We start from the raw sequence: 25,475 nt of genomic DNA on the forward strand, positions 1-25,475 counted from the left end.
CTGTAAATGGGTTCTCAACGTCATTGTTAAAAATTTTTAAAGTGAAAGTGACGTCGCTCAGTCATGTCCGACTTTTTGACCCTATGGACTGTAGCCTACCATGCTCCTCCGTCCATGGGATTTTCCAGGCAAGAGTACTGGAGTGGGGTGTCATTTCCTTCTCTAGAGGGATCTTCCTGATCCAGGGTTGAACCTGGTTCTCCCGCGTTGTAGGCAGACACTTTACCATCTGAGCTACTGGGGAAGTCCTTAAGGCTGTGGTATATATTCAAGGGTTCTGCTTGACTCCATTTGTGTCATAAGGAAAGGTCCTTACGTAGACAAGCTGGTAAAGCCAAAGAACTCTGGAATAGTCTAAATTGTCTGAGTAAACCTAGGTTGTAAGGTTTAAAACTAAAATAAGATTTAAAACTCTTACATATAATGCCTTGAACAGAAAGCATCTCCCAGAGATATTACTGGGCATCACTTCATGTCTTCTGCTGCTGAATCTGGGCTCTCACCGTGAGCTTGAAAAATTCTAGCTTGTGGCTTGAGTAAGCTGATTATCTTGCTGGTACTTTGATGATTGCCTATGGAATTTTCAGAAAAAATGTTGGAATGCTAGACCCTGGCCTGGATGTCCTATGCAGTAAGATCTCAGGCTACTTTATTTGGGGAGAACTCCTATAGATGGTGCCCTGAAATGAATTTCAAGAAAGATTTTTTTCTCTGCTAAAGGCTACTGGTAATATTAAATGGCTGTTGCCAAATTAGTCTTCCATTACCCTTCAATAGTTCTTGTCCTGTATACATAGATGATTTAAGTTGCAGGTTTTCTAAGTAGATTCTTCCAGAGACCTTAGTTTGGGCCAAATATAGATCTCATCTCTTTGGAGAAATGTAAATCACTCTGTAAGACATATGGAGGTGAAGCTGGTTAGTTAGATTTGGGTTCCTAGTGTTTTGAGGTTAAAGGTAACAGTAACAGAATTTTGTTGCATGAGTAATTTAATTTGAAAGAAACTTGACTTAGTTACCAAAGCAAGCAGAGTTTGGGTTAAAGTTTCAGATTTTGTATCTGAATCAAGTCGACTTTTAATTTTGAGAATCTGTCATTAAGACCCAAAGAGCTCTGCTTTTATTGCTTTATAAACCCCAGGTTCCCATAGCCCCCTCTTGGAGTTCAGTTAATTTGCTAGAGTGACTCACAGAGCTCAGGAAAATATTTAACTTACTAGGTTACCAGTTTCTTACAGAAGGAGCAGCCAGATGCATAGGGCAGAATATGAGAGAAGGGGCACAGCTTCCATATCCTCTTTGGGTGTGTCACTCTCACAGCCCCAGTCTGGATGTTCTCTGAACCCTTTTGGGTTTGGGGGGGCGCTTCATTATGCTGGTATGATTGATTAAATCAACAGCCAGCGTTGATTGATTCAACCTCCAGTGCTCTCTCCTGCTTGGGGTGGGGGGTGGACTGAAAGTTACAACACTAATCCCCTGGGGTTTATAAAGCAATCTAATTCTCCTGGCAACCAGCCCCCATCCTTAGGGATTTTCCAAAAGTCACTTCATTAACTTAAACTCAGGTATGATTGAAAAGAGCTTGTTATGAATAACAAGACATTCTTCACCCTGATCATTCTGGACCTATTTCAGGAACTGAAGCTATTTGAGGACCTAAGACCAAATATTATAACAAATAACTCTCCATTGCTCATGTCACTTAGAAAGTTACTAAGGTTTTAGTAGCTATGTGCCAGGAGCTAGGACAAAGACCATATATGTATTTCTTATTATAAGTCATAATGTCATAGTTATGCATTTAAAATAAAATAGTTAAAATGGCAAATTTTGCTATATATTATCACAACTTCTAAAAGTACTGTAAACTGCCAAAAACAATTGAATCTTGTACTTTTTTCCCAGCTTAATTGAGATATAATTGACATTGTATAAACTTAAGGTGCATGATGTTAATTTGATACACTTAAATTGCGAAATGACTACCACCAAAGCATTAGCTAATACCTTCATCATGTCACATAATAACCATTTTTTGTGTGTGAGGTGCTAGCATTTAAGATTTATTTCCGTAGTAACTTTGAAGTATATGATAGAGTATCATAATCTATAATCATTATGCTGTACCTTAGATACTCAGAATTATTGAATTCTTCAAGTGGATAAATTGTATGTGAATTTTATTTCAATTTAGATTTTTTTTTTCAATTGAGATATTTTTAAGAAAGATTTTATATGTGTGTTGCACACACACATATCCACTATATTTTGCACATATATAACACATACTGTAGAATAGCTTCTTTTCACATGTGTCATGTTCTCCCTCTCCCCTTGTCCCCTGATAGTTGGACACCACATGCCTTTCATTGGGTATCAGTACAGGGTTTCTGTGACATGTTTGCTTAGTATACCTGGCCTGATTTATATGCTTACTGGCAGAAATTTAGGATAATGGAGTTTGATTTGTAGGGCTCTTCAGCAGTGAGTAAAGCCTTTGTTGTCTATCCCAGTTGCACAAGTTACATTTCAGTAACCTCTCCAAAAACTGGGTATCTCGTGCTAGAACAGTGTTTGGGTTTGAAAATGTATTTTAATAACATAGTGACTTTATACTCAGTAAAATATAGTAACTCTAAGCTTCTTTTCTCCTTAGTAAAATGAATGATAATTACATCTGTCTCTGGAGAAGTTCAGAATCACATCAGTTCCTATCAAATATGTAGCAAGTGATTTGTGATAGGCCAGTGAAAAGGGTCATGGTGGCCGATCAAACAGTGTAAGATCTGTTGTAGTATAGTGTATTTTGAAACTTAATAACACCATCTGTATCATTAAAGGGAGAACCAGAAGAATGATTAGCATAGTGTGTTTTTTTAAGAAGTTATGTGTCAGGTAATGGGGAGAGGCAGAAATGGAGTCGAGAGCCACAAGTAGCTTGTGATAAGCAGTAGTTAGCACTGTCACATGTGGCAGTGAAGTGTTTTTCAGTGGTTGTCCTTCAAAAGCCCAAGCCTCTGATGGGGCCAGTGAAGTCTGTGCTGTGGAAAGTGCTTCATCATCTGTGCCAGCAGAAGAGTCACCCTTGAATGGGGCATTGGTCCAAGTACTTAAGACTGTGCCAGCCAGGATTTGCACATTGCAAAAAAGATCTTCTTGCCCTGTGTCCTCCCCTCTGTCCTCAGTGCTGTTCAGGGAGGATGTTTATGTGCAGACAGCCCTTATTTCCTCTTGTGGAAGGAAGGTGGTGGTTTCCAGAAGGGTGACCTCTTGCCATTCACTCCCAGCCCTGCTGCTCAGCAGCACAGCCATTCCTTTACTGAGTTCCAGTCTTTGATAAGTTTTGAGTCTTTGAACAAATAGAACAAAAGTTTCCTAATAGAAACCTTACAATAGCAATTAATACTTTTTTAGTTGTATTTTATGCTTTAACCACTAAATTATTGAATGCCAGGCCCAGACAACCCCCCATGTGGCCTTGTTGAGTTCACCTTGTTGCTATAACTTAAAGTATCAAGCCTTCTGGACACAGTCAGAAGGCCTAATTGGCTTTTTTGATGTGGTTATCAGTAACTTTGTGAATGAGACTATACCTGGAAGACTGTGGGTCTTTCATGTTGCCTATAGAATAGTAACTGTTAATAGTAACTGTTATCACAGCAAAGCAACAGGGAGATTCCTGGGAGGTCCAGTGGGTAATACTTGGTGCTCTCACTGCCAAGGCCCTGAATGTAATTCCTGTTCGAGGAACAAAGATCGCTCAAGTTGCCTGGCATGGCCAGAAGAGCAAACAGAAAACTCCCCAAACAAAAGCAATGCAACAGAGGCAAGGTAGACTCCACATCTAAGTCAGTTCAGTTCAGTCGCTCAGTCGTGGCCGACTCTTTGCGACCCTGTGGGCTTCAGCACACCAGGCTTCCCTGTCCGTCACCAACTCCAGGAGCCTCATCAAACTTGTGTCCCTCATGTCGGTGATGCTATTCGACCTTCTCATCCTCTGTTGTCCCCTTCTCCTCCCGCCTTCAATCATTCCCAGCATCAGGATCTTTTCAAATGAGTTAGTTCTTCGCATCAGGTGGCCAAAGTATTGGAGTTTCAGCTTCAGCATCAGTCCTCCCAGTGAATGTTCAGGACTGATCTCCTTTAGGATGGACAGGTTGGATCTCCTTGTAGTCCAAGGGACTCTAAAGAGTCTTCTCCAACATCACAGTTCAAAAACATCAATTCTTTGGCGCTCAGCTTTCTTTATAGTCCAACTCTCACATCCATACATGACTACTGGAAAAACCATAGCCTTGACTAGACAGACCTTTGTTGGTTTTTAATATTCTGTCTAGGTTGGTCATAGCTTTTAATTTCATGGCTGCAGTCACCATCTGCAGTGATTTTGGAGCCCCCCAAAAATAAAGTCTCTTTGCTGTTTCCATTGCTTTCCCATCTATTTGCCATGAAGTGATGGGACCGGATGCCATGATCCTAGTTTTCTGAATGTTGAGCTTTAAGCCAACTTTTTCACTCTCTTTCACTTTCATGAAGAGGCTCTTTAGTTCTTCACTTTCTGCCATAAGGGTAGTGTCATCTGCATATCTGATATTTCTCCTGGCAATCTTGATTCTAGGTTGTGCTTCATCCAGCCCAGCATTTCTCATGATATACTCTGCATGTAAGTTAAATAAGCAGGGTGACAATATACAGCCTTGACATACTCCTTTCCCAATTTGGAAACAATCTGTTGTTCCATGTCCAGTTTGAACTGTTGCTTCCTGACCTGCATACAGATTTCTCAGGAGGCAGGTCAGGTGGTCTGGTATTCCCATCTCTTTAAAAATTTTCCATAGTTTATTGTGATCCACACAGTCAAAGGCTTTGGCATAGTCAATAAAGCAGAAGTATGTGTTTTTCTGGAACTCTCTTGCTTTTTCTGTGATCCAGTGGATGTTGGCAATTTGATCTCTGGTTCCTCTTCCTTTTCTAAATCGAGTTTGAACATCTGAAAGTTCACGGTTCACGTACTGTTGAAGCCTGGCTTGGAGAATTTTGAGCGTTACTTTGATAGTGTGTGAGATGAGTGCAGTTGGGCAGTAGTTTGAGCATTCTTTGGCATTGCCTTTCTTTGGGATTAGAAAGAAAACACCTTTTCCAGTCCTGTGGCCACTGTTGAGTTTTCCAGATTTGCTGGCATATTGAGTGCAGCACTTTCACAGCATCATCTTTCAGAATTTGGAAGAGCTTTACTGGAATTCCATCACCTCCACTAGCTTTGTTCATAGTGATGCTTCCTAAGGCCCACTTGACTTTGCATTCCAGGATGTCTGGCTCTAGGTGGGTGATCACACCATCGTGGTTATCTGGGTCAGTGAAGATCTTTTTTGTACAGTTCTTCTGTGTATTCTTGCCACCTCTTCTTAATATCTTCATCTAAGTCAAGGTTACCTTAATTTGTCATTGTTGTGGTTGATGTTGAGAGGTTGCTGCAGCCACTGATACTGTCATAGTTCCCATCCTGGGAATCTTCGAGCCCTTGAAAATCACAGGGCAGAGCTGGGCCCAATATACTTGGTACACTGTCCCTGTGAATAGTAATCACTTACAGCAAGTATCTTTGCTGTGGTGCTACTTGCCTTTCTGATGGCATTTTACAGGGCTGTTTTCAGATGTGAAGGATCCAACTGCAATACAATGGTGGTGGGAAGTATGTACTTAAAATTGGGGGCTTTTGTTTTTGTTTTTCCAGACTTTTATAGCCTTTTTATTTTGTTCTGGGGTATGGCCTATTAACAAAGTTGTGGTACTTTCAGGTGAACAGTGAGGGGACTCGGCTATACACATACCTGTATTCATTCTCCCTCAAGCCCCCTCCCATCCAGGCTGGCACATAACGTTGAGCATAGTTCTCTGTGCCATACGATAGGTCCCTGTTGGTTTTTCATTCTAAATATAGCAGTGTGTACATGACCTTCCCCAAATCCCTAACTATTCCTTCCCACTCCCCGCCGCCCCCAGCAACCATAATGTTCCTTTTCTAAGTCTGTGAGTCTCTTTCTGTTTTTTAAGCAAGTTCATTTGTATCATTTCTTTTTGGATTCTGCATATAAGGGATGTCATGTGATATTTCTCCTTCTAGGTCTCACTTACTTCACTCAGTATGATATACCCTAGGTCCATCCATGGTGTGGCAAATGGCATTATTCTTTTTAATGGCTGAGTAATAGTCCATTGTATATATGTACCACATCTTTATCCATTCCTCTGTTGATGGACATTAAAGTTGCTTCCACGTCTTGGCTATTTTTAATATAAACAGCGCTGCAATGAACATTGAGGTGCATGTATCCTTTCGGATCATATTTTTTTCCAGATAGATGCCCAGGAGTGGAATTGCAGGGTCATATGTAGCTCTGTTTTTAGTTTTTTAAGAAATCTCCATACTGTTCTCCATAGTGGCTGTATCAGTTTACATTCCCACCAGTAGTATAGGAGGGTAAAATAGGGGGCTTTTGAAAGGCAGATAGCAAACATTATACACGGTATATCAGACCTAGAGGGGAAGCTGAAATGTTGAGACTCTGAAAACATCCCTAGTAAGACAGGCAGAAATAGCTTCAGGTGACATACTTTGGTGTAGTCCGTTTTTCAAAGGAATGACATTGAAATACTGTGAGTATGTAGCACATGTCCAGGTCCAGTTAGTACTCCACACTGAAGTCTTTTCCAGTATTTTAGTGCTTGACCTTTGGTAGTTGGATTGGAATTTCAGTTTTTTGAGCCTTTCCAGGTTTTTCGCCAGTATTTAGGAGAAACACGCCCCTTTTTTAGACTTTTATTCCACTGTACGTGGACTCCATTCAGCATGTCCTTGCCACTTTAATGTAGCTGAGAATACAGCTTCAAGGGATAGGCCAGTCAGTCCCATAGCCCCTGTCCTGAAGGAACTTTTCTCAGGAATGGATGAGTCATCCACAGAGGGAAAAAAAAAAACTTGCCACAACCCTCACATAGGGTAGGATGCCTGGTAAATTGGTTGAACTGATATGTATAAAAACCAGGAGTGGTCCAAAGCCCTAGGCGTTAGGATTGTCGCACAGAGGTCAGGTGTGTCAGGAGTTTGAGAACAAGGACTGGATCAGGAATAGAGATTTGAGAAACATGTGCATAAAGGTAATGTTTGAAGAACTGAAACCCCCAGAGATAGGTAGAGTATTAGGAAGGTAAGGGGAAAAACAATCTTGAAGGGAATCGTTAGATATGGAGGCTGTAGCTGGGGAAATGGAAGACTTAAGAGATGAGCACATTAGCATATTTTGTCAGGGAGGTCCAAGGGTAGGAAGGTAAGGTGGTAAAAAAATATCGAGGAGAATGAGGACTGGATTTTGTGAAGGTAGGTCATTGGTGACTTTTGAGAAAGTTTCAGTAGAAGTTTGGGCAGAATGCACATTGGTAGAATTTAAGCATAAGCAAGTGAAGATGTATACCTTTTCTTTGAAACAGACCAGGGAGAGGAAGATTAGTAGAGGAAAGCACAGACGTGGGGAGGAGATTCCTTGTTTTCAAATAGGCACCCTGCACTTTATGGGAGACTGAAAGAAGGAGCCAGGAGACAGGAGAGATGAAGGGGGTGTGGGATACCCCAGGTGGCAACACTATATAAATTGAAAGGTGCTGGAGGCTGTAAGGTTAGGCCTGGGCAGGAGAGACTTAGTAGGAGTAACTTGCACACTGTGTTCCTCTGTCTTTTGCCAGACCCTGTAAGAGATGCAGAGATCCCCATAACTCCTCTAAAGAAATATACACCTTGCATGCTATTACAGGTGACTTAAATAGATATCTTACAGCTGACTGTTACTGGAAAAACAAACCTCTACTCAAAACTTGTTAGAATTATATCTGAAACAATTCAGAGTCTAGAAAATAATACACCTGGCAGAGAGACTGCAGAGAGAGCTCAGTGTGATTTTCTTTCTCAAGCTGGCAAGCCATGTACTTGAAACGATGGCTGGATTATAACAACGTGGAAAGGAAAGATACTAGAGTAAAAAAAAAATTCTGGGTCATTTCAGGAAAAAAAGTAGTGAGTTTCATTTTCTGATGTTTGTACTTTTCACATCTTGTCAACAACTCTGGTTGTGTTGCCAGACTCCCAGCATCCCAGAAATCACCTTGTAATTATAGGCTTTCATTTTCATTTTGTCCCATAATCACTTGTAATTTCTTTTCTTTATCATCAATAGAAACTAAATGGTTTTATATTTTTCCTGGGCAGAATATTCCCTAAGGGAAATATTCAAGAGCCTTTTTGGTTGCTCCCTGGCATTTTCATTTTGTGTGTCCTTAACTGTATTTGATTTAGAGGAATTACTTCTTAAAAATTGAGTACTTTCTAGGAGGGATGGTATTCAAAGATGGAAGTCTTTTTTAATAATTCAGGGAATTACAGATACATTTTGTTTGCATCCTATAAGGTTCTGATTGCTGGACTTTGGGCATACACCAAATACCAAGATCGGCCTGGGAGGTAAAATTGTGATATGAATTTGAGAGCATAAGAAAAAATAGAAAGTGATTTGTGAATCCTAGCAAGATGTTAGCAGTCAGACTGAATATAGAGGAAAGACTTTTTAAAAAAGGCAAATTAGTGTCTGTGCCCTGGATTATTTCATAGGAGGCTGAAAATGAAGTAGTCTATCTCTCTCATTAAAAAAATGTTTTGTTTTTTGATTTACTTAATATGTATCCCACACCCCCTTCATCTCTCCTGTCTACTGGCTCCTTCTTTCAGTCTACCATAAAGTGCAGGGTGCCTATTTTAAAACAAGGAATCTCCTCCCCACGTCTGTGCTTTCCCCTACTAACCTTCCTGTCTCTGGTCTGTTTCAAAGAAAAGGTATACATTTCCACTCGCTTCATACCCATTCACTTGCTTAAATTCTACTACATGTCCACTAAAGTATGGAGCCACATAGGGCTGTGAAGAAATAGAAGATATTTCCTTTGCTCTGAGGTGATTTGCAGTCTGGTTGGAAGACAAAACCCAAGTGAATCAAGTACAGGACCTTGAAGTGGGTCCCATATTTATTAGGAATCAAAAACAAAAATGGAGGGAGGGATATAGGAGCTGAATAGGTATCAGAAGTGCTGAGTTCAAAGGGCTAGTCTCTCTACCGTACTGTTTTCCTTGTATGGTCCTATGATTTAAAGAATTGTATTGAGCACATTTCCCTTTTATGTATATGCTGGTTATTGTGCTTTCATTAGTAGTATTATCCTTAATCCTCCTTTTGCTTTTTCACAGAAAATAAGTCTTTAACTATTACTATATATATATATATATATATATATATATATATATATATATTCTTAGCCAGCCACATACTCACTGCACTACACCATGAATGTTCTCAGAACTCACAAATGAGTGACAGTAGCGTCAGCCCTTCCCATTACAGAACCTTATGAGTTTATGTGCATTAAATTTTAAAGCTAAATTTCTTACATTTTCCAGACTAAAAAAAAATAGTTTCTAATGTTTACTTCATGTACCCCAATGGATTGTGTCACCCACTCCAGTTTGAGAAACGTTCCCTTGAGACAGTATGATTTTGTCAGTGAATGTATTGTTGAGGATTAGTTTGACTATAGATAATGGGGACCTGAAAAATACTGCCTTAAACAAGACAGTTATTTTTCATTCACATAAAAGAAGTATGGAAGTAGGCAGTCTTGGGCTGAGATGGTGGCTTCCAAAATACCTGGGATCTGGGTGCCTTCCACCCTTTACTCCTTCAGCTCCAGGGTGTGGCACTCATATTCTAGGATGATTGTTAGAAAGCAGCCATGACTCCAGGTTTAAGCAGCAGGAAGGAGGAAGGAGATGAAGAAGGGGCAGGGACTTCCAACTTTAAGGAAGATTTTCTGGAAGTCCCACAGAATACTGCTGATTTCATCTCAGGGGCTAGAAGTTTGTACATAGCTATATCTAGTGTAAGGGAAACTAAGAAATGTCTTATAGCTGGGCAGCAAAGTGCACAATTAAAAATTGGAGTGCTGTTCCAAGAGGTAATAGTGAGAGTTCAGGTTGACCTCTAGCTGTGGCAAGTGGAGGTAGGGAGTCCTCATGCTTTTTCTTTTATTTTTTTTGGTAACAGCTTTCGTAAATATCCACACACATTACAATTCACCCATTAAAAAGTTTACAATTCAGTTGTATATAGAATATTCATCGAGTTATGCAACCATCTGAGAATCATTTTGGAAAAATTTCATCACCCTATAAAAAACCTCACTATTCTTTTGGTAGTCATTCCCTATTCCTCCCTCCTCCAGCTCCCTTCCCCTGGCAGTCACCAGTCTACTATCTCTGCATTTGCCCATTCTGGACATTTCATATAAATGGAATGACACAACATGTGTTTCTTTGTAACTAGCTTCTTTCACAAATTGTAATGTTTTCAGGGTTCATCCATGTTGTAGCATGTATTAGTATCCCCCCACTTTATTGTTGAATAATATTCCATTGTGTAGATAAATCACATTTTGTCCATTCATCAGTTGTTAGATATTTGGTTTGTTTCTACTTTTTGATGGTGATGGATAATGCTGCTGTGAACATTCATCTAAATTTTTTGTGTGAACACGTTTTTATTTCTCTTGGAGTTATGAGTAGAATTGCTGGGGTCATAGATATAGTCAGATCCTTTGCCCAGTTTTAAATCAGATTGTCTATCTAGTTATTATTGAGTTGTAGGAGTTCTTTACATATTGTGGGTCCACATCAACCTTGATTGCAGTGAGAGATCCTGAGTCAGACCACCAACCTAAGCTGCTTTTTTGTTATTCAGTTTTAGGAGTTCTTTATATATTCTGGATATAGGTCCCATATCATTTTCTCATATTCTGTGGATTATCTTCTCATTTTCTTGATGCTATCTCTGGAACCACAAAAGCTTTAAAATTTTTTATGAAGTCCAATTTATCTTTCTTCTTTGGTTCTCGGTAATAGATATATTTGTGAATACACTATTCACAATACATTGTGAGAAATGTATTTTTTAGCCAGAAGGTGGAAGCAACCCAGGTGTCTGTCTGCAGATAGATGGATAGATAAGATGTGGTATATATCAGTACATACAATGGAATAGTATTCAATCTAAAAAGAAAGGAAGTTCTGATACATGCTACAAAGAGAGGAAACCTCTAAGACATGCTGAGCACAATAAACCAGTCACAAAATGACAAATACTGTATGATTCCACTCACATGAGGTAGTTAGAGCAGTAAAATTCATAAAGGTAGAAAGTGGAATGATGGTTGCCAACAGTGGAAGTAGGGGAGATGGGGCATTAATTGTTTAATGAATATAGAATTTCAGTTTTAGAAGGTGAAAAAAGTTCTGGAAATGGATGATGGTGATAATCGTACAACAGTGTTGAATATATGTTAATGCCACTAAAGTATTTACTTACAAATTGTTTAAATGGCAAGTTTTCTGTATATTTTACTGCATTTTAAAAAATATCTTGTAGTTTTAGCTCTTACATTTGGGTCTGTAATCCGTCGTGAGTTAATTTTGTATGTGATGTGAGGTAGCGTTCTAACTTTCTTCTTTTGCATATTATCTGTTCAGTTGTCTCAGCGCCATTTGTTGAAAAGGCTGTTTTTTTCTCCATTGGATTGTCTTGGCATCCTCTTTGAAAATTTACTTGACCTTAATTGGGAGGACTTATTTCTGGATTCTCAGATCTACTCTATTGATGTATGAAAGTGTTAGTCGCTCAGTCATGTCTCTTTGGGATCCCATGGACTCTAGCCTGCCAGGCTCCTCCATCCATGAATTCTCTAGGCAAGAATACTGGAGTGGGTAATCATTCCCTTCTCCAGAGGATCTTCTGTCCCAGGGATCAAACCTGGGTCTCCTGCATTGCAGGTGCTCTTTACTGTCTGAGCCACCAGGGAATTATTTATATCTTTATAACAGTGCAACACTGCCTTGATTAGTGTACCTTTATAGTAAGTTTTGACATCAGGAAATGTGAGTCCTTTAACTTTGCTGAGACCTTTAACTTTGCTCTTCATTTTCAAGATTGCTTTGGCTGTTCTGAGTCCATTGAATTTCCATGTGCATTTTCTGATCAGTTGTCAGTTTCTGCAAAGAAGCTGGCTGAGATTTTGATAGGGATTGAGTTGAGTCTGTAGATTAATTTGGAGGATATTGCCATTTAACAGTATTGGCCTTTAGTCCTTAAACATGAATGTCTTCCCATTTATTTAGATCTTTTATTTCTCTATATTTTTTTTTAACGTTTTCAGAGTATGTTTCTTGCTTTTTTGTTACATTTATTCATGTTTTATTCTTTTTGATGCTGTTGTAAGTGAAATTGCTTTCTTAATTTCAGTTTCAGTTTGTTCATTACTAGGGTATAGAAATACAATTGATTTTATATGTTAATCTTGTATCCTGTAACCTTGCTGAATTTGTTAGTTCTAATAGCTTTTTACTGGATTTCATTTGGGTTTTTAAGTGAATTTCCCACAAAAAAGTTTATGTCATCTGCAAATTAAAATAATTTTACTTCTTCTTTTCCAGTCTGGATGTCTTTTATGTTGTCTTCTGCCTAATTGCCAGAACCTCCTTAGAAGTGGGAAGAGTGGACTTTCTTGTTTTGTTACTGTTCTTAAGGGAAAACTTTAAATATTTTCACCGTCAAGTATAATAGTTATGGGGTTTTGGTATGACTTTTTGATGCCACATGGAAAGGTGTTACTAGCGTTTTATCTTATATTTTTAGTGTGCTAATAGAGGCTTGTGCCCCATGGGCAGAAAATGTGTGCTATAGATTAAAGCTATTATGGATTCTTGTGCATTTAGACAACATTTTTGTCTTGTTTCAGCAATGGCTGCCATCCGGAAGAAACTGGTGATTGTTGGAGATGGAGCCTGTGGCAAGACTTGCTTGCTCATTGTCTTTAGCAAGGACCAGTTCCCAGAGGTGTATGTCCCTACGGTGTTTGAGAACTATGTGGCAGATATTGAAGTGGATGGAAAGCAGGTGAGTATACTTTTCAGAACAACTGCTACTGTTTTTTATGTTAGGCTATTCATAGAGCCTTGAATTAGGCCTTTTTGTCTCTTCAGTACCTAATATAACAATAACAAAAAGTTAAAATGAGAAATCTGTTCTCTTCTCACCTTTTCAGTTCAGTTCAGTTGCTCTGTTGTGTCCAACTATTTGCAACCCTGTGGACTGCAGCACACCAGACTTCCCTGTCCATCACCAACTCCCGGAGTTTACTCAAACTCATTTCTGTTGTGTTGGTGATGCCATTCAACCATTTCATCCTCTGTCATCCCCTTCTGCCACCTTCAGTCTTTCCCAGCATCAGGGTGTTTTCAAATTAGTCAGTTCTTCACATCAGGTGGCCAGAGTATTGGAATTTCAGCTTCAGCATCAGTCTTCCCAATGAATATTCAGGACTGATTTCCTTCAGGATGGACAGGTTGGATCTCCTTGCAGTCCAAAGGAATCTGAAGAGTCTTCTCCAACATCACAGTTCAAAAGCATCAATTCTTTGGTGCTCAGCTTTCTTTATAGTCCAACTCTCACATCCATACATGACTACTGGAAAAACCATAGCTTTGACTAGACAGACCTTTGTTGGTTTTTAATATTCTGTCTAGGTTGGTCGTAGCTTTTCTTCCAAGGAGCAGGCGTCTTTTAATTTCGTGGCTGTAGTTGCCATCTGCAGTGATTTTGGAGCCCCAAAAAGAAAGTCTCCTGTTCTTTCCATTGCTTCCTCATCTATTTGCCATGAAGTGATGGGACCGGATGCCATGATCTTAGTTTTCTGAATGTTCAGCTTTAAGCCTACTTTTTCACTCTCCTCTTTCACTTTCATCAAGAGGCTCTTTAGTTCTTTACTTTTCTGCCATAAGGTGGTGTCATCTGCATATCTGAGGTTATTGATATTTTCCCCGGCAATCTTGATTCCAGCTTGTGCTTCTTCCAGCACAGCGTTTCTCATGATGTACTCTGCATATAAGTTAAATAAGCAGGGTAACAATATACAGCCTTAGCGTACTCCTTTCCCTATTTGGAACCAGTCTGTTGTTCCATGTCCAGTTCGAACTGTTGCTTCCTGACCTGCATGCGGATTTCTCAGCAGGCAGCTCGGGTGGTCTGGTGGTCCCATCTCTTTAAGAATTTTCCACAGTTTCTTCTGATCCACACAGTCAAAGGCTTTGGCATAGTCAATAAAGCAGCAGTAGATGTTTTCCTGGAGGTCTCTTGCTTAGTTCAATTTTATTCATTTTAAATTATTATGATCTAGATTATGTCCACATTCATGCATATTTCACATGGGGAAGCCTTAGAATATTTGTTCTTTCTAGCTTTATTTATATTTGAAATTTAGTTTGTTGCCAAATGGTTAATACTGAAATGAACCTTTGTATGGATACGCTTTTTTTATCTGTCATAGTATTTCATTAAGTGCTGAAGTTTGAGATTACTAGGTCAATGTGTTCTTATTGATGATGCTTCTCAAAGGTTGTACGGCTCTGTGCCACCAACAATGTGACATTTAAGCATGCTCACATTTAGGTTTTGGGGTTTTTGTTTTGTTTTTTTTTTAATGTCTTTTGACTTTAACATAAACAGGCTGTTGCATTTGCTTCAGTTACTTCTCACTGGTGGTGAGGACAGTGTTTCCTCCTGTCTGCCCTGAAAGCCCACCAGCAAGACTGGGGCAAAACCGCTGAAATTAGAATTGTCTCTCCCTCTTTTGCTGTCAAAATAATATCCAGATTCCTGTCCATCTTTTGAAGAGAAATGAAATTCTCATTGCAAATGGGTTAGCTGAAAAGAAAAGTAGAACAACGGGCTGTTTTCCAACACACTGCGTCCTCTTAGGCATTCAGTCACATGTCTCATGCTGCTAGCACCTAATTTATTGGCTTCCACAATTCTGTCTCCTTTCTTCCTTCTCCTATTCTTGCTTTCCTGCTGTCCCTTTCTGTCCCAGTACTACCTAACCTCATTTTGTGGGACTGTGTGTGGAAAGCACATTAGGCCAGCTGCTTCGAATTCTAAGATTCATTACAGGGTGCTTTGATACTTCTCTGACCATGAGTAAGCTGTCTAATCTTTGAGCCACTTTGATTTGTAAATTGGTTTAAGCCATTTTACAGTTGACAGCAAGGGTCTATGAAGTGACTGAAGGCATTTGGAAGCACCAAAGCACTTGACAAATTGGACTGAACAAGAGCATACTCAGCACCCCCTATTATGGTTTACCCAGTAGCCATGTGGGCCACAGGGGATGCCCAGGCCATCAGGAATCCCACGGCACCCTTCTGGTCACAAATGGGTGAAGAAAACCACAATGAATTCCTGCCCAAGAGAACTTCGGGTCTTATACCCTGCAGGTGGCCCATCAGTATAGTGTTGCCAATTCAACTTTCAGTCAGTCCTCTGAGTGGGTGCTTGGGTACAGGTTTCTGTGGGCTTCATAGGAAGATTGGTTTTATCTGACAAGCTGGGGAAAATTTGGGCCTGCTGTCACATACTAGACCTCTCACCCAATTTAGATAGATAGACACAAACACAGACACACACACACAGAAAGACCCAGTGGCTTGAAGGAAACAGGTTTAGGTTGGTGTTTTCATAGCACATTTCTCAAAGGCGTACTGAATGTATATTGCTGGGTTTATCTTCTCATTCAGAGAATGACAGCTGTTGGGTGCTACGTGTCTGCCGTCATCAGTTGGAAAAGTCTTTTCCACCTGTGGCAGTGTATGTTTGGGGGGTACTGTTGGCTGTTCTGTCCTCTTGGAAGCATCATCTTTGCCTTGGGGTCTTGAAATGACCAGGATCTTCTTAATTAAGAAACATAGGGATTTTGACTTACAAACCTTGAGGAATGATGAGTGAATATCTTTCTTGCTCTGCCTGACCCTGGTAAAATGAAAGCCCTTCAACCAGGGAGAGAAACCCTGAAAAAAGGGTACTTGATCTGGAAGAGGGTATCACATCCTAGCTACCTACCTCAGAGCGAGTCAGTACCCCAGGGTGAGAGAGGGCGCCTGCTGCAAATGTTCTCTTAAGAGTAGGCACCCACAGAGCCCAAGGAACCATCCAGGATTCTAGGTGGTTACGGGCCAGGGAATAGGTCTGCCAAAAATGGAAAGGCCCCGACGTGAGACAGGCCTGGCACCCTGGAATCATTTATCAGGAGACAGAGTTAGCTCTTCTGTCTGACTGAATGCTCGTGAGGTGTGGGGGTGCCAGGGGAGTGGCATTTGTGAGGGAATGAGCTGTAGCATCCTGAGGTCAGACCAGTTGTGAGGGTTGGGCATCAGTATGTTATGGATTCCTGTACCAGGCTGATGGTAATGTGCGTGACAGAGGCACAGTGGGACTTGTGGAAGTTGTGAGTGACACATCCTGGGGCAGAGGTTGAAGGTGGAATAAATAATTAGCCATCAACTTTAAAGTAGGAATAATATTTAGATACTGAAATATGGGCTCTGAAGGTGTTAGGAGGAGAAGGCTACTCAAGGCATTGGAGGGAGAACTCCTTGGGCCACAAGGGCTAAAAACCACTGTGATTGTAAGAAGTGACTGGGCTGACTACAGTGCCTGACAGGCATGGGGGTGGTGGAGTCCTATCTAAGTCCAGGTGTCTGTTTGCCCTCCTCCCACTGGAAAGTGAACAGATTCCCAAGGTGAAAGGAGTACCCCCCTACCTGATTGATGCTTTCATTCAGCCATTCAGACATTTTTTTGAGCAGTAAAAGCAGAGCCATAGGCCTTCCTGTCAGCTCAGACCTTGCCCAACACCCAGGATGGTGTCTTTTCTCATCCATCAATTCAAATACAATCTTGTTTCCTCACTGGAGCAGAGTGATGAGATAAGGTAAGGAAATGGTTGAGTGAGACTGTGTTAAGAAAAGTTACTTATTGTGGTTTTTCCCTGTCTTGCCTTGTATACCTGGTGGAATGTTGTCTGTGGTTCATTCACTTTCTTTCTTCTGTAGAATGTTATTTGTGATTAAGTACTTACAAGCTACAAAATTACTTTTGACTAATAAAACTGACCATTTTTGTATTTTACTATGTGGACAGTCTATCATTTGAAGGTACAGTGGTTTCACTTCTTCTGAAAGTAAGTAGTGGGATTAACCTGCACTCTTATGTTCATTTTTCCTGTCATAGGTAGAGTTGGCTTTGTGGGACACAGCTGGGCAGGAAGATTATGATCGCTTGAGGCCTCTCTCCTACCCGGATACCGACGTTATACTGATGTGTTTCTCCATTGACAGCCCTGATAGTTTAGGTGAGTAGCCCTGTGGCCTGACATTTGTCACTGCCTGTGTGGTGGTCAGTTTTTGGTTTCTCAGGTCCTTTCTGGACATCAAGTGGCTGAAAAGCAGACATGAGTTTCAGAGAAGGAGATCATAAGTGGCCAGAGTCCTAGAGTCTCAGGACTGTAGACCCTGAGCCCTGAATCCCTTTTCAGCTGCCATGTTCACCTTGTAAAGTAGGTGGGTTCCAGACAGAAAGCTATTTTTCCCCCCTTTCTTTTTTTAAGGAGGACAGGGGTGGGGGGTGGGCTTGCAGCATGCTCTGACCAGGCATTGAACCTGTGCCCTCAGCAGTGAAAGCATGGAGTCCTAACCACTGGATCTCCAGGGCATTCCCCAAAGCTATTTTCTGGACTGAGATTTGGGGAAGGCTTTTTTGGGTGTCCACATCTTTTTTCAGTTCTTGATATTGAGCCTGCTGCCTCCCAACATCTAGACTGATGATTTGCTGATTCCTAGTGGTGTTTTTAAAGCCCTGTTTTAGCCCTCTTATAAAGCCCCTTATCTAGTGGAGAGAGTTGAACCTGACCATTACACTAGCTAAGTTGGTCACATGTTACAGAAGCTGCTTTTTCCGTCAAAGAAAAAAAAAAAATGTGTGAATGATGCTGATCTCTTATTCTGCAAAACAGAGCACCAGGGCCTGAAACAGAACTTGCTTTCAGTTTGTACTAAAGATGATAAAACTTCTTGCTTGGTTCTGTGGTGCTCTGTTTTAACAGGGCAGTGGATGGGGCAAAGATACTGTCATTATTAACACAAATGACAGTTGAGAGCTGGCTGCTGGCCTGGGCTGTAGTCCTGGGGAGTTAGGGTTGGAGTGACCCTTGTGTGTCCCGCTTGTACTCAGGTAAATGACAATACTGAGGGGTGCTCTGAGACTTAGAACCGTTTGCTCAGTGTCATGCAGCCCAAGGAACCAAGTTGAGATGGAGCCACGTGTGTGATACTTCCCAGGACTGAGACTGTGGGTGCTGCCTGCCATTGTCTCACTTTGGTTCATCGGTTGTGTTTTAGTTTCAGTTTTCAAATTAATCTGGCTTCCTCTGGTGGGACTCTTGGAAGGCCCTTGAGGCTGAGCTTTAGAGAGAAAATGGACACCTTCCCATCAAACACACACATGATGAACTTTGCCTAAATCCTGTAGGAATGAGGACTGCATCCTTTGCCACCTCATCCAGGGTGTAATCCTTTAGGGACAAGAATACCTTCAGAGCAAAATATTACTCTTACTCTGTCTTACTTTTTTCTTTGAACACTGTATCTCCTGGCCTCAAGGAAATCTTCAGTTTTTGACCTGTTGTCTATTTACTGTGACTTGTTTTTTTGCTATCCCCTCACCCAGAGGGCAGGTTCTAGGCAGGAACGCAGAGGTAGAAAGCAAAGAGAGGTTGAGCTCCCTCTCTGGAGTACAGATACACCGGAGGGTGGGGTGGGGCTGATGCTGTGCCGTCACTGGTGGTCTTGGCAGGAGTATCACAGGTAGGTAGGGCCCCTTTGCTGACCTGAGTTACCTTAATTTTGCCAAGGGCCTTTTAAAAGTTCTCTTATTTTGGCTAGGGAGTAGCAGAGAATTCCACTGGTAGTTTGCACCAGTAAAATGTGTCTTGGGAACTCAGAAGTTTATATCAAGAAAATGAAAAGTTATAGGGGCTTCCCTGGTGGCTCAGAGGTTAAAGCGTCTGCCTGCAGTGCAGGAGACCTGGGGTCGAGTCGGGAAGATCCCCTGGAGAAGGAAATGGCAACCCACTCCAGTATGCTTGCCTGGAGAATCCCATGGAGGGAGGAGCCTGATAGGCTACAGTCCATGGGGTCGCAAAGAGTCGGACACGACTGAGCGACATCACTTCACTTCACAATGTCAACCAAATGTTGAAATTTGCTTTTTATGTATGGTTGGATATTAGACCATGGCCCAGAGTCTGGGTGTAGAATAACAAGTTTGATCAGCAATCAGAATGTTGGTGTGAAAAAAAAGAATGTTGGTGTGCAGGTTTCAGCCCTGTTGCTAGCCAATCCTGTGTAAAAGGCCAAATAGTAAATAGTTTAGGCTTGTTAGCCATGTGTTCTCTGTTGCATTGCCTGAATTTGCCATAACTACTCAGCTATACTGTTGTAGCACAAAAGCAGTCATAAAAAATAAATCCATGAATGAGCTTGGCTCTGTTCCAGTAAAACTTGACTTATAAAAGTAGACTCTGGGTCTAGATAAGAATTCCTTTTCTCAAAAAAAAAAAAAAAAGAATTCCTTTTCTCTAGCTTAATGGAATTCACAAGGACATCCAAAGCACTCCACTGTAAATCGATATAAAGTGATGTGTCCTGATATGAGATTACTTTGAGGGTAGGAGCAATTATAGGCAATTGCCATCACTGAATTAAAAGGTAAAAAAATTAAAATTTAAAATTATTCATGAAAAGTGAACATAAGAGAGGCAATTCATTTTATTTTACATGTCCTGGATTCTGGAGGTGGGGAGACTATTAGAGTAATAATTTTGTATGTTTAGCAAATAATTATTGAGCACCTACTTATAGAACCTATATTCTAGATGGAGACAGAAGAGCAAAAACCTAACTCTGATAGTAGGAAAGGTTACAAATAGCATTCATGGTGATGGATATGGAATAGGCTATAGTAGTATGGAGTGTTTGAAGATGACCACATGCTGCTGGTCAGGAGCCTCAGTGAAAAGGAGACCTCTGAGCAGAGGTGAGGGAGGCCAACAAAAGACTTCCCAGGCAGAAGGAAGGAGTCCAGTGTGCTGTATGGAGAGTGAGGGTTGCAGAGCCATGTGGCTAATGGTGTGGACCCCTCCTTTGATCATGAGAGAGATGGGAACTCTCAGATGGTTTGAACACAGGAGAGATGTGATCTCACCTACTCTTTAAAGTGCTCACTGTTGCAGCTTCACTGAAAACTGACCACAGGGTGCAGAGCCAAGAGCAAGATTGAGTGCTGAGGCTGCTGGGCTTCAGTGTCAGATATGCTGGGCCTTGTGTCTTTATTGCTCTGCAGTTCTTAAGGAACCCTTTTGTTCTAGAATAAGGCTTTGAGTTTTAAGTTGTCACATTAGTGATTGGCTGTAGCTGCTATAGCAAAGGAGGAAAGTATCTGTCTTGTGGGCTGAGGAGTGGAGCATTGAATTGAGTTTTCGGACCTTATTCATGTAATTTCTCTACCTTCTAGCCAGAGGCAGGGCATCTTTCCATATTTTAACTCCTGCCTTTTGGTCTTGAAGTCAGAGAGTGAACAGTTTACGCCTAAAACATAGTGTCAGATTATGATTGGTACCATTTAAATGATCATCATACTAAGTATGGTGTACGCATTGAATCAGAATAACCTCATGTGAGGTCTTACAGTTATCTCCACTGTATAACATCATCCCTGACTCTGAGATGCTCAAGGTGGTGGGTGTGGGAGGTTGAACCCAGGACACCTTATCTAAATTACTACAGTATTGGCAAGAAGCTGCAACTGGTTATGATTCATTTTCAGAAGCCACTGAAGCCCTTTGAAATTCCAGTAACCCAAGGGTAGGTCATCCTGAGGGCCCATGAGTAAGGTGTAGATAAAGTGTGTGAACCCTGGGCTAGCTGTAGCCACAGAATGGGGACTCCTTCTGTAAGCTGTGGTCAGAATCACCCAACAGTGACGTGGATGGCCGGCTGGTGGGGCAGGGGGTACCATTGTGGAGCCACCCCTTCTGAATCCTTTGCTCCTCTGTATCCTTCACCTGGCGCCACCTCCAGGGGAGCTGAGCTCCTTGGTATGACTGAGAAAAGCTGGTGATTCTGTGCTTAAGAGAAGGGGGTTTAGATTTTGCCTTTTTCGTGGTTTTGAAACTAGTGAAATTCCATTATATGTCCAGCATGATTCTGAAGTTTCTTTGCAATTTAACTAGAGCTTCTGGAGATTCTTCAAGGTAGAATTATATGTATCCCCAAATTATGTGCATTTTGCTTCTTTCAGAAAACATCCCAGAAAAATGGACTCCGGAAGTCAAGCATTTCTGTCCCAACGTGCCCATCATCCTGGTTGGGAACAAGAAGGATCTTCGAAACGATGAGCACACAAGGCGGGAGCTAGCCAAGATGAAGCAGGTATGGTCTGGGGCAGAGCTCTGTCTTCTGTAGCATTCAGGGACCCAGGACCCACGATTGGAGATTCAGGGAGCGAGGCAGAAACCCTCGTAGGCCAGGCTGTTTCAGAGAGACTCCCAGAAGCCTCTCTCTGTCCCTCTGGCCCTCATTGACTGGGGCCTGCACAGAGGGTCCCTAAGGCTCCCTAGCCTGTAAGGTGGGACCTCTCTCGTGCAGATTGCCTTCCTGAGAAGGGACCGGCCCAGCAGTAGTCAGTGTCAGATGCAGGAGCTTTGTCAGGCTCTCGGTCTCCCTGTCCAGTGATTACCTTTGTATATGTGAGGCTAGAGAGAAACTGGTGGCAACTGAAGGATCAGGAAGCCTGGGAGTCCAAACAGAGAGCCCTAATTAATGCCTTTTAAAAGTGCTGGGGGTGACACCTTGGCTTCTGAAGTCTTTTAGCAGAGTTCAAATACTCTATACCTACTTATTATATGTATGTAACACTGTTAACTAAAAGTACTCTCTTCTCTTTGCTAGGAGCCAGTAAAACCCGAAGAAGGCAGAGATATGGCAAACAGGATTGGTGCTTTTGGGTACATGGAGTGTTCAGCAAAGACCAAAGATGGAGTGAGGGAGGTTTTTGAAATGGCCACGAGAGCTGCTCTGCAAGCCAGACGTGGGAAGAAAAAATCTGGGTGCCTTGTCTTGTGAAACCCCTGCTGCAAGCACAGCCCTCATGCGGTTAATTTTGAAGTGCTGTTTATTAATCTTAGTGTATGATTACTGGCCTTTTTCATTTATCTATAATTTACCTAAGATTACAAATCAGAAGTCATCTTGCTACCAGTATTTAGAAGGCAACCATGATTATTAATGATGTCCAACCCACCTGACCCACCAGGGTCCTTCTGACACTGCTCTAACAGCCCTCCTCTGCACTCCCACCTGACACACCAGGCGCTAATTCAAGGAATTTCTTAACTTCTTGCTTCTTTCTAGAAAGAGAAACCGTTGGTAACTTTTGTGAATTAGGCTGTAACTACTTTATAACTAACATGTCCTGTCTGTCATCTATCAGCTGCAAGGTACTCTGGTGAGTCACCACTTCAGAGCTTTACTCCTTTTAACAGATTTCATTGGCATAGCTCTGGGTGGCTATCCAGTTTTTTGAATATGTGCTCAGCCAGAAAGGCCCAAGTCCATGCAGCTGTGGTAAAGTTACAGTTCTGTGGTTTCATGTTAGTTACCTTATAGTTACTGTGTAATTAGTGCCGCTTAATGTATGTTACCAAAAATAAATATATCTACCCCAGACTAGATGTAGTATTTTTTGTATAATTGGATTTCCTAATACTGATATTTGTCATCTTCACAGAAAGTGTATTGGTTTTTTTTTTTTTTTTTTAAAGAAAGTGTATTTGAAAATAAAGTCAGATGGAAAATTGATTTTTTAAATTCCCGTTTTGTCAGTTTCTCGGATAAAAGATGGCCATGGCCCCCCATTTCAGCCCCACATATTCCAGTACCCCCTTCCCCAGAGCTGGGCTAAGTAAATAGGAATTCAGTCTTCTGCCTGAGGCACTTGGACACTCAGAAGGTGGCATAACCTGTCTCACCTGGACTGCAGGGTCTGGCTCTAGTTCACAGTGCTGTTTCTTCTCACTGTACCCAGGTTCCCTCCCAGAGGAGCTGCCAGTTCTCTTGGGCAGCCCTCAGTTTCTCTCTCCTCTCCAGCTGACTAAACTTTTTTTCTGTACCAGTTAATTTTTCCAACTAATAGAATAAAGGCAGTTTTCTAAACTTCCTGTATCCTGGTGTTTGTGTTGCTCTCTCCAGGGCTGGGAATGGGGGTATGAATTCTGCCTAGCTCACCTTTCCTTCAGGGGGCAAAGTACCAGCTTGCCCACCCACTCCCCAAAACCGGCACTAACCTGACTTCTGCCAAGGAGGTGGAAATGAGTATTTTGTCACATTCAAGTTCAGAGTGGGGTGGAGTAGGGAATACAGCCTACCAAGGAGTAGGTATTCCAAGCAGTCATTCTCCCAGACAAATCTCGGGAGTGTGATATTTTCCTCTTCTTACTACCTGTCCATTCTCCGTGTCTTTTACTGGCAAGCCTGAGCCCCAGATGAAGTCGACTAGGTATGAGGATGGTCTGAAACCCACTTGAGTCCCCTTGGCCCTGCATGCTTTTGGGCTCCCCTCCAGGAGTCTGGAGCAGGGCCTGAACAGTGACCCCAGAAACCCTGTGTAAAGGCAGTGCTGTGCTGGGGGTGTCAGTAGGTGGGAAACCGGAGGCTAGGATGAGAGCAGTCTAGGGCAGCGCCAGAGTGCAGAGAGATGAGAAAGCTGGCTTTTGCAGTCCATCCCTGACTGACTGCCTGCCTCCTCGGCAGCACTGCCCACCCTCCTCCAATTTAACCTTCAAAGCTCCCTGACTCCGTTGGCAGCTGCCGCCAACTGCACCGTCCCCGCGCCTGCCAATAGGGTTCGTTCTCCAGGAGTAGTGATACGGCCCAGGCGGGGAGGGCTGTGCAGCCACAGACAGCGCACGCTCCTGTTGCTGGTCGCCCTCCCGGGGTCAGGTCCAATCCCTGAAGAACCATTGAGAAAGAATCCGGAGCCCGTCTGGGCCCTGGGCGGGAATCATTCGCTCAACTACCGCAGTGCGGGCGCTGCACTCCCTGGGCCAGACCCAACGCGCCGGCGCCTCCGCACGGTCTGGGCGGTGTCCGCATCCGGCCCGGCCGCACCCTCCCGCCCCGCGGGCCCGCAGCTGGAGGCCGGAGGCCGGATGAGGCGGGACCCAGGCGGGGAGGAGCCGCGGCCGGAAAAGTGCCTGCACCACGTGACCTCCCGGTCGCCCGCCTTTTAAAAGCAGGCGCCCCGACCCCGTTGTCCTTAAAGTCCGCGGCTCTCTATTCTCTACTCGGATCCCCACACCATGTGCGCTGCTCAGCTCTCGGCCGCCCTTGCGGCGGCGGCCCCGCGCACGGTGTACGCCTTCTCCGCGCGCCCTCTGGCCGGCGGGGAGCCCTTCCACCTGGCCTCCCTGCGGGGCAAGGTGCTGCTCATTGAGAACGTAGCATCGCTCTGAGGCACAACGGTGCGGGACTACACCCAGATGAATGACCTGCAGCGGCGCCTCGGACCCCGGGGCCTGGTCGTGCTCGGCTTCCCGTGCAACCAGTTTGGGCATCAGGTGCGCCTAACCGCACGGAGCGGGGGTGGGCGTGCGACCCGGGTTAGGAGCGCCCGCTAGTGCTCCGCCAGGCCCCAGGGCGCGGAGAGGCGGGCCTTCGGCTCGCAGCCCTCCGACGCTTTTCCCGGCTGAGATTCAAATCCACCCTGGAGTTAGGCAAGAAAGGTCCCAGTCCAGTGACACATGGAAAACTCCAGGTTTGCGGTTAGAAGGCTTCCCTTCTCTCTCGCAGCCCTGGTTCCCAGCTGCTCTCCCCTCTCGCAGGAAAACGCCAAGAACGAGGAGATCCTGAATTGCCTGAAGTATGTCCGACCAGGCGGCGGGTTCGAGCCCAATTTCATGCTCTTCGAGAAGTGCGAGGTGAATGGCGAGAAGGCGCATCCGCTCTTCGCCTTCCTTCGGGAGGCTCTGCCTACGCCTAGTGACGACGCCACTGCCCTCATGACCGACCCTAAGTTCATCACCTGGTCCCCGGTGTGCCGCAACGACGTCTCCTGGAACTTCGAGAAGTTCCTGGTGGGCCCAGATGGTGTGCCCGTGCGCAGGTACAGCCGCCGCTTTCTGACGATCGACATCGAGCCTGACATCGAAACCCTGCTGTCCCAGGGGGCCTCTGCCTAAGGTGCCCCTCCTACCCTTGCTGCTTGGCGGTCAGCGCTGCTCTCCGGGGATTTTACCCATGAGGGTGTTCCTTCTAAACCTATGTGAAGGAATGCCTGATGTCCAGGAAAATCCCCTGAGGTGGGCACTGGTCCTGTCTCCCAGCCTCCCCTTTCCCAGACCACAGCTCCTCATGAATAAAATGCCAAATGTGAGCAGAA

At 43.1% G+C, this 25,475-nt stretch overlaps 2 protein-coding genes across 2 annotated transcripts in view; both read left to right on the forward strand.

Moving 5' to 3' along the window:
* Window positions 1-23,251, forward strand: part of RHOA (ras homolog family member A) — a 47,949-nt gene extending 24,698 nt beyond the window's left edge. The window contains exons 3-6 of the mRNA XM_061128601.1: window positions 12,889-13,046; window positions 17,214-17,334; window positions 21,339-21,469; window positions 21,989-23,251. Coding sequence (XP_060984584.1) covers window positions 12,891-13,046; window positions 17,214-17,334; window positions 21,339-21,469; window positions 21,989-22,162 — 582 coding nt within the window. The 5' untranslated portion in view covers window positions 12,889-12,890 and the 3' untranslated portion in view covers window positions 22,163-23,251. The remainder of the gene's footprint in view (window positions 1-12,888; window positions 13,047-17,213; window positions 17,335-21,338; window positions 21,470-21,988) is intronic.
* Window positions 23,252-24,319: 1,068 nt separating this feature from the next.
* GPX1 (glutathione peroxidase 1) lies at window positions 24,320-25,475 on the forward strand. The gene is made up of 2 exons (XM_061128600.1): window positions 24,320-24,654; window positions 24,919-25,475. The coding sequence occupies exons 1-2, from the start codon at window positions 24,397-24,399 to the stop codon at window positions 25,273-25,275; spliced, it is 615 nt and encodes a 204-aa protein (XP_060984583.1). The 5' UTR covers window positions 24,320-24,396; the 3' UTR covers window positions 25,276-25,475.

Source organism: Dama dama, chromosome 24, assembly GCF_033118175.1.
Source record: "Dama dama isolate Ldn47 chromosome 24, ASM3311817v1, whole genome shotgun sequence".
Classification (NCBI taxonomy): Eukaryota; Metazoa; Chordata; class Mammalia; order Artiodactyla; family Cervidae; genus Dama; species Dama dama.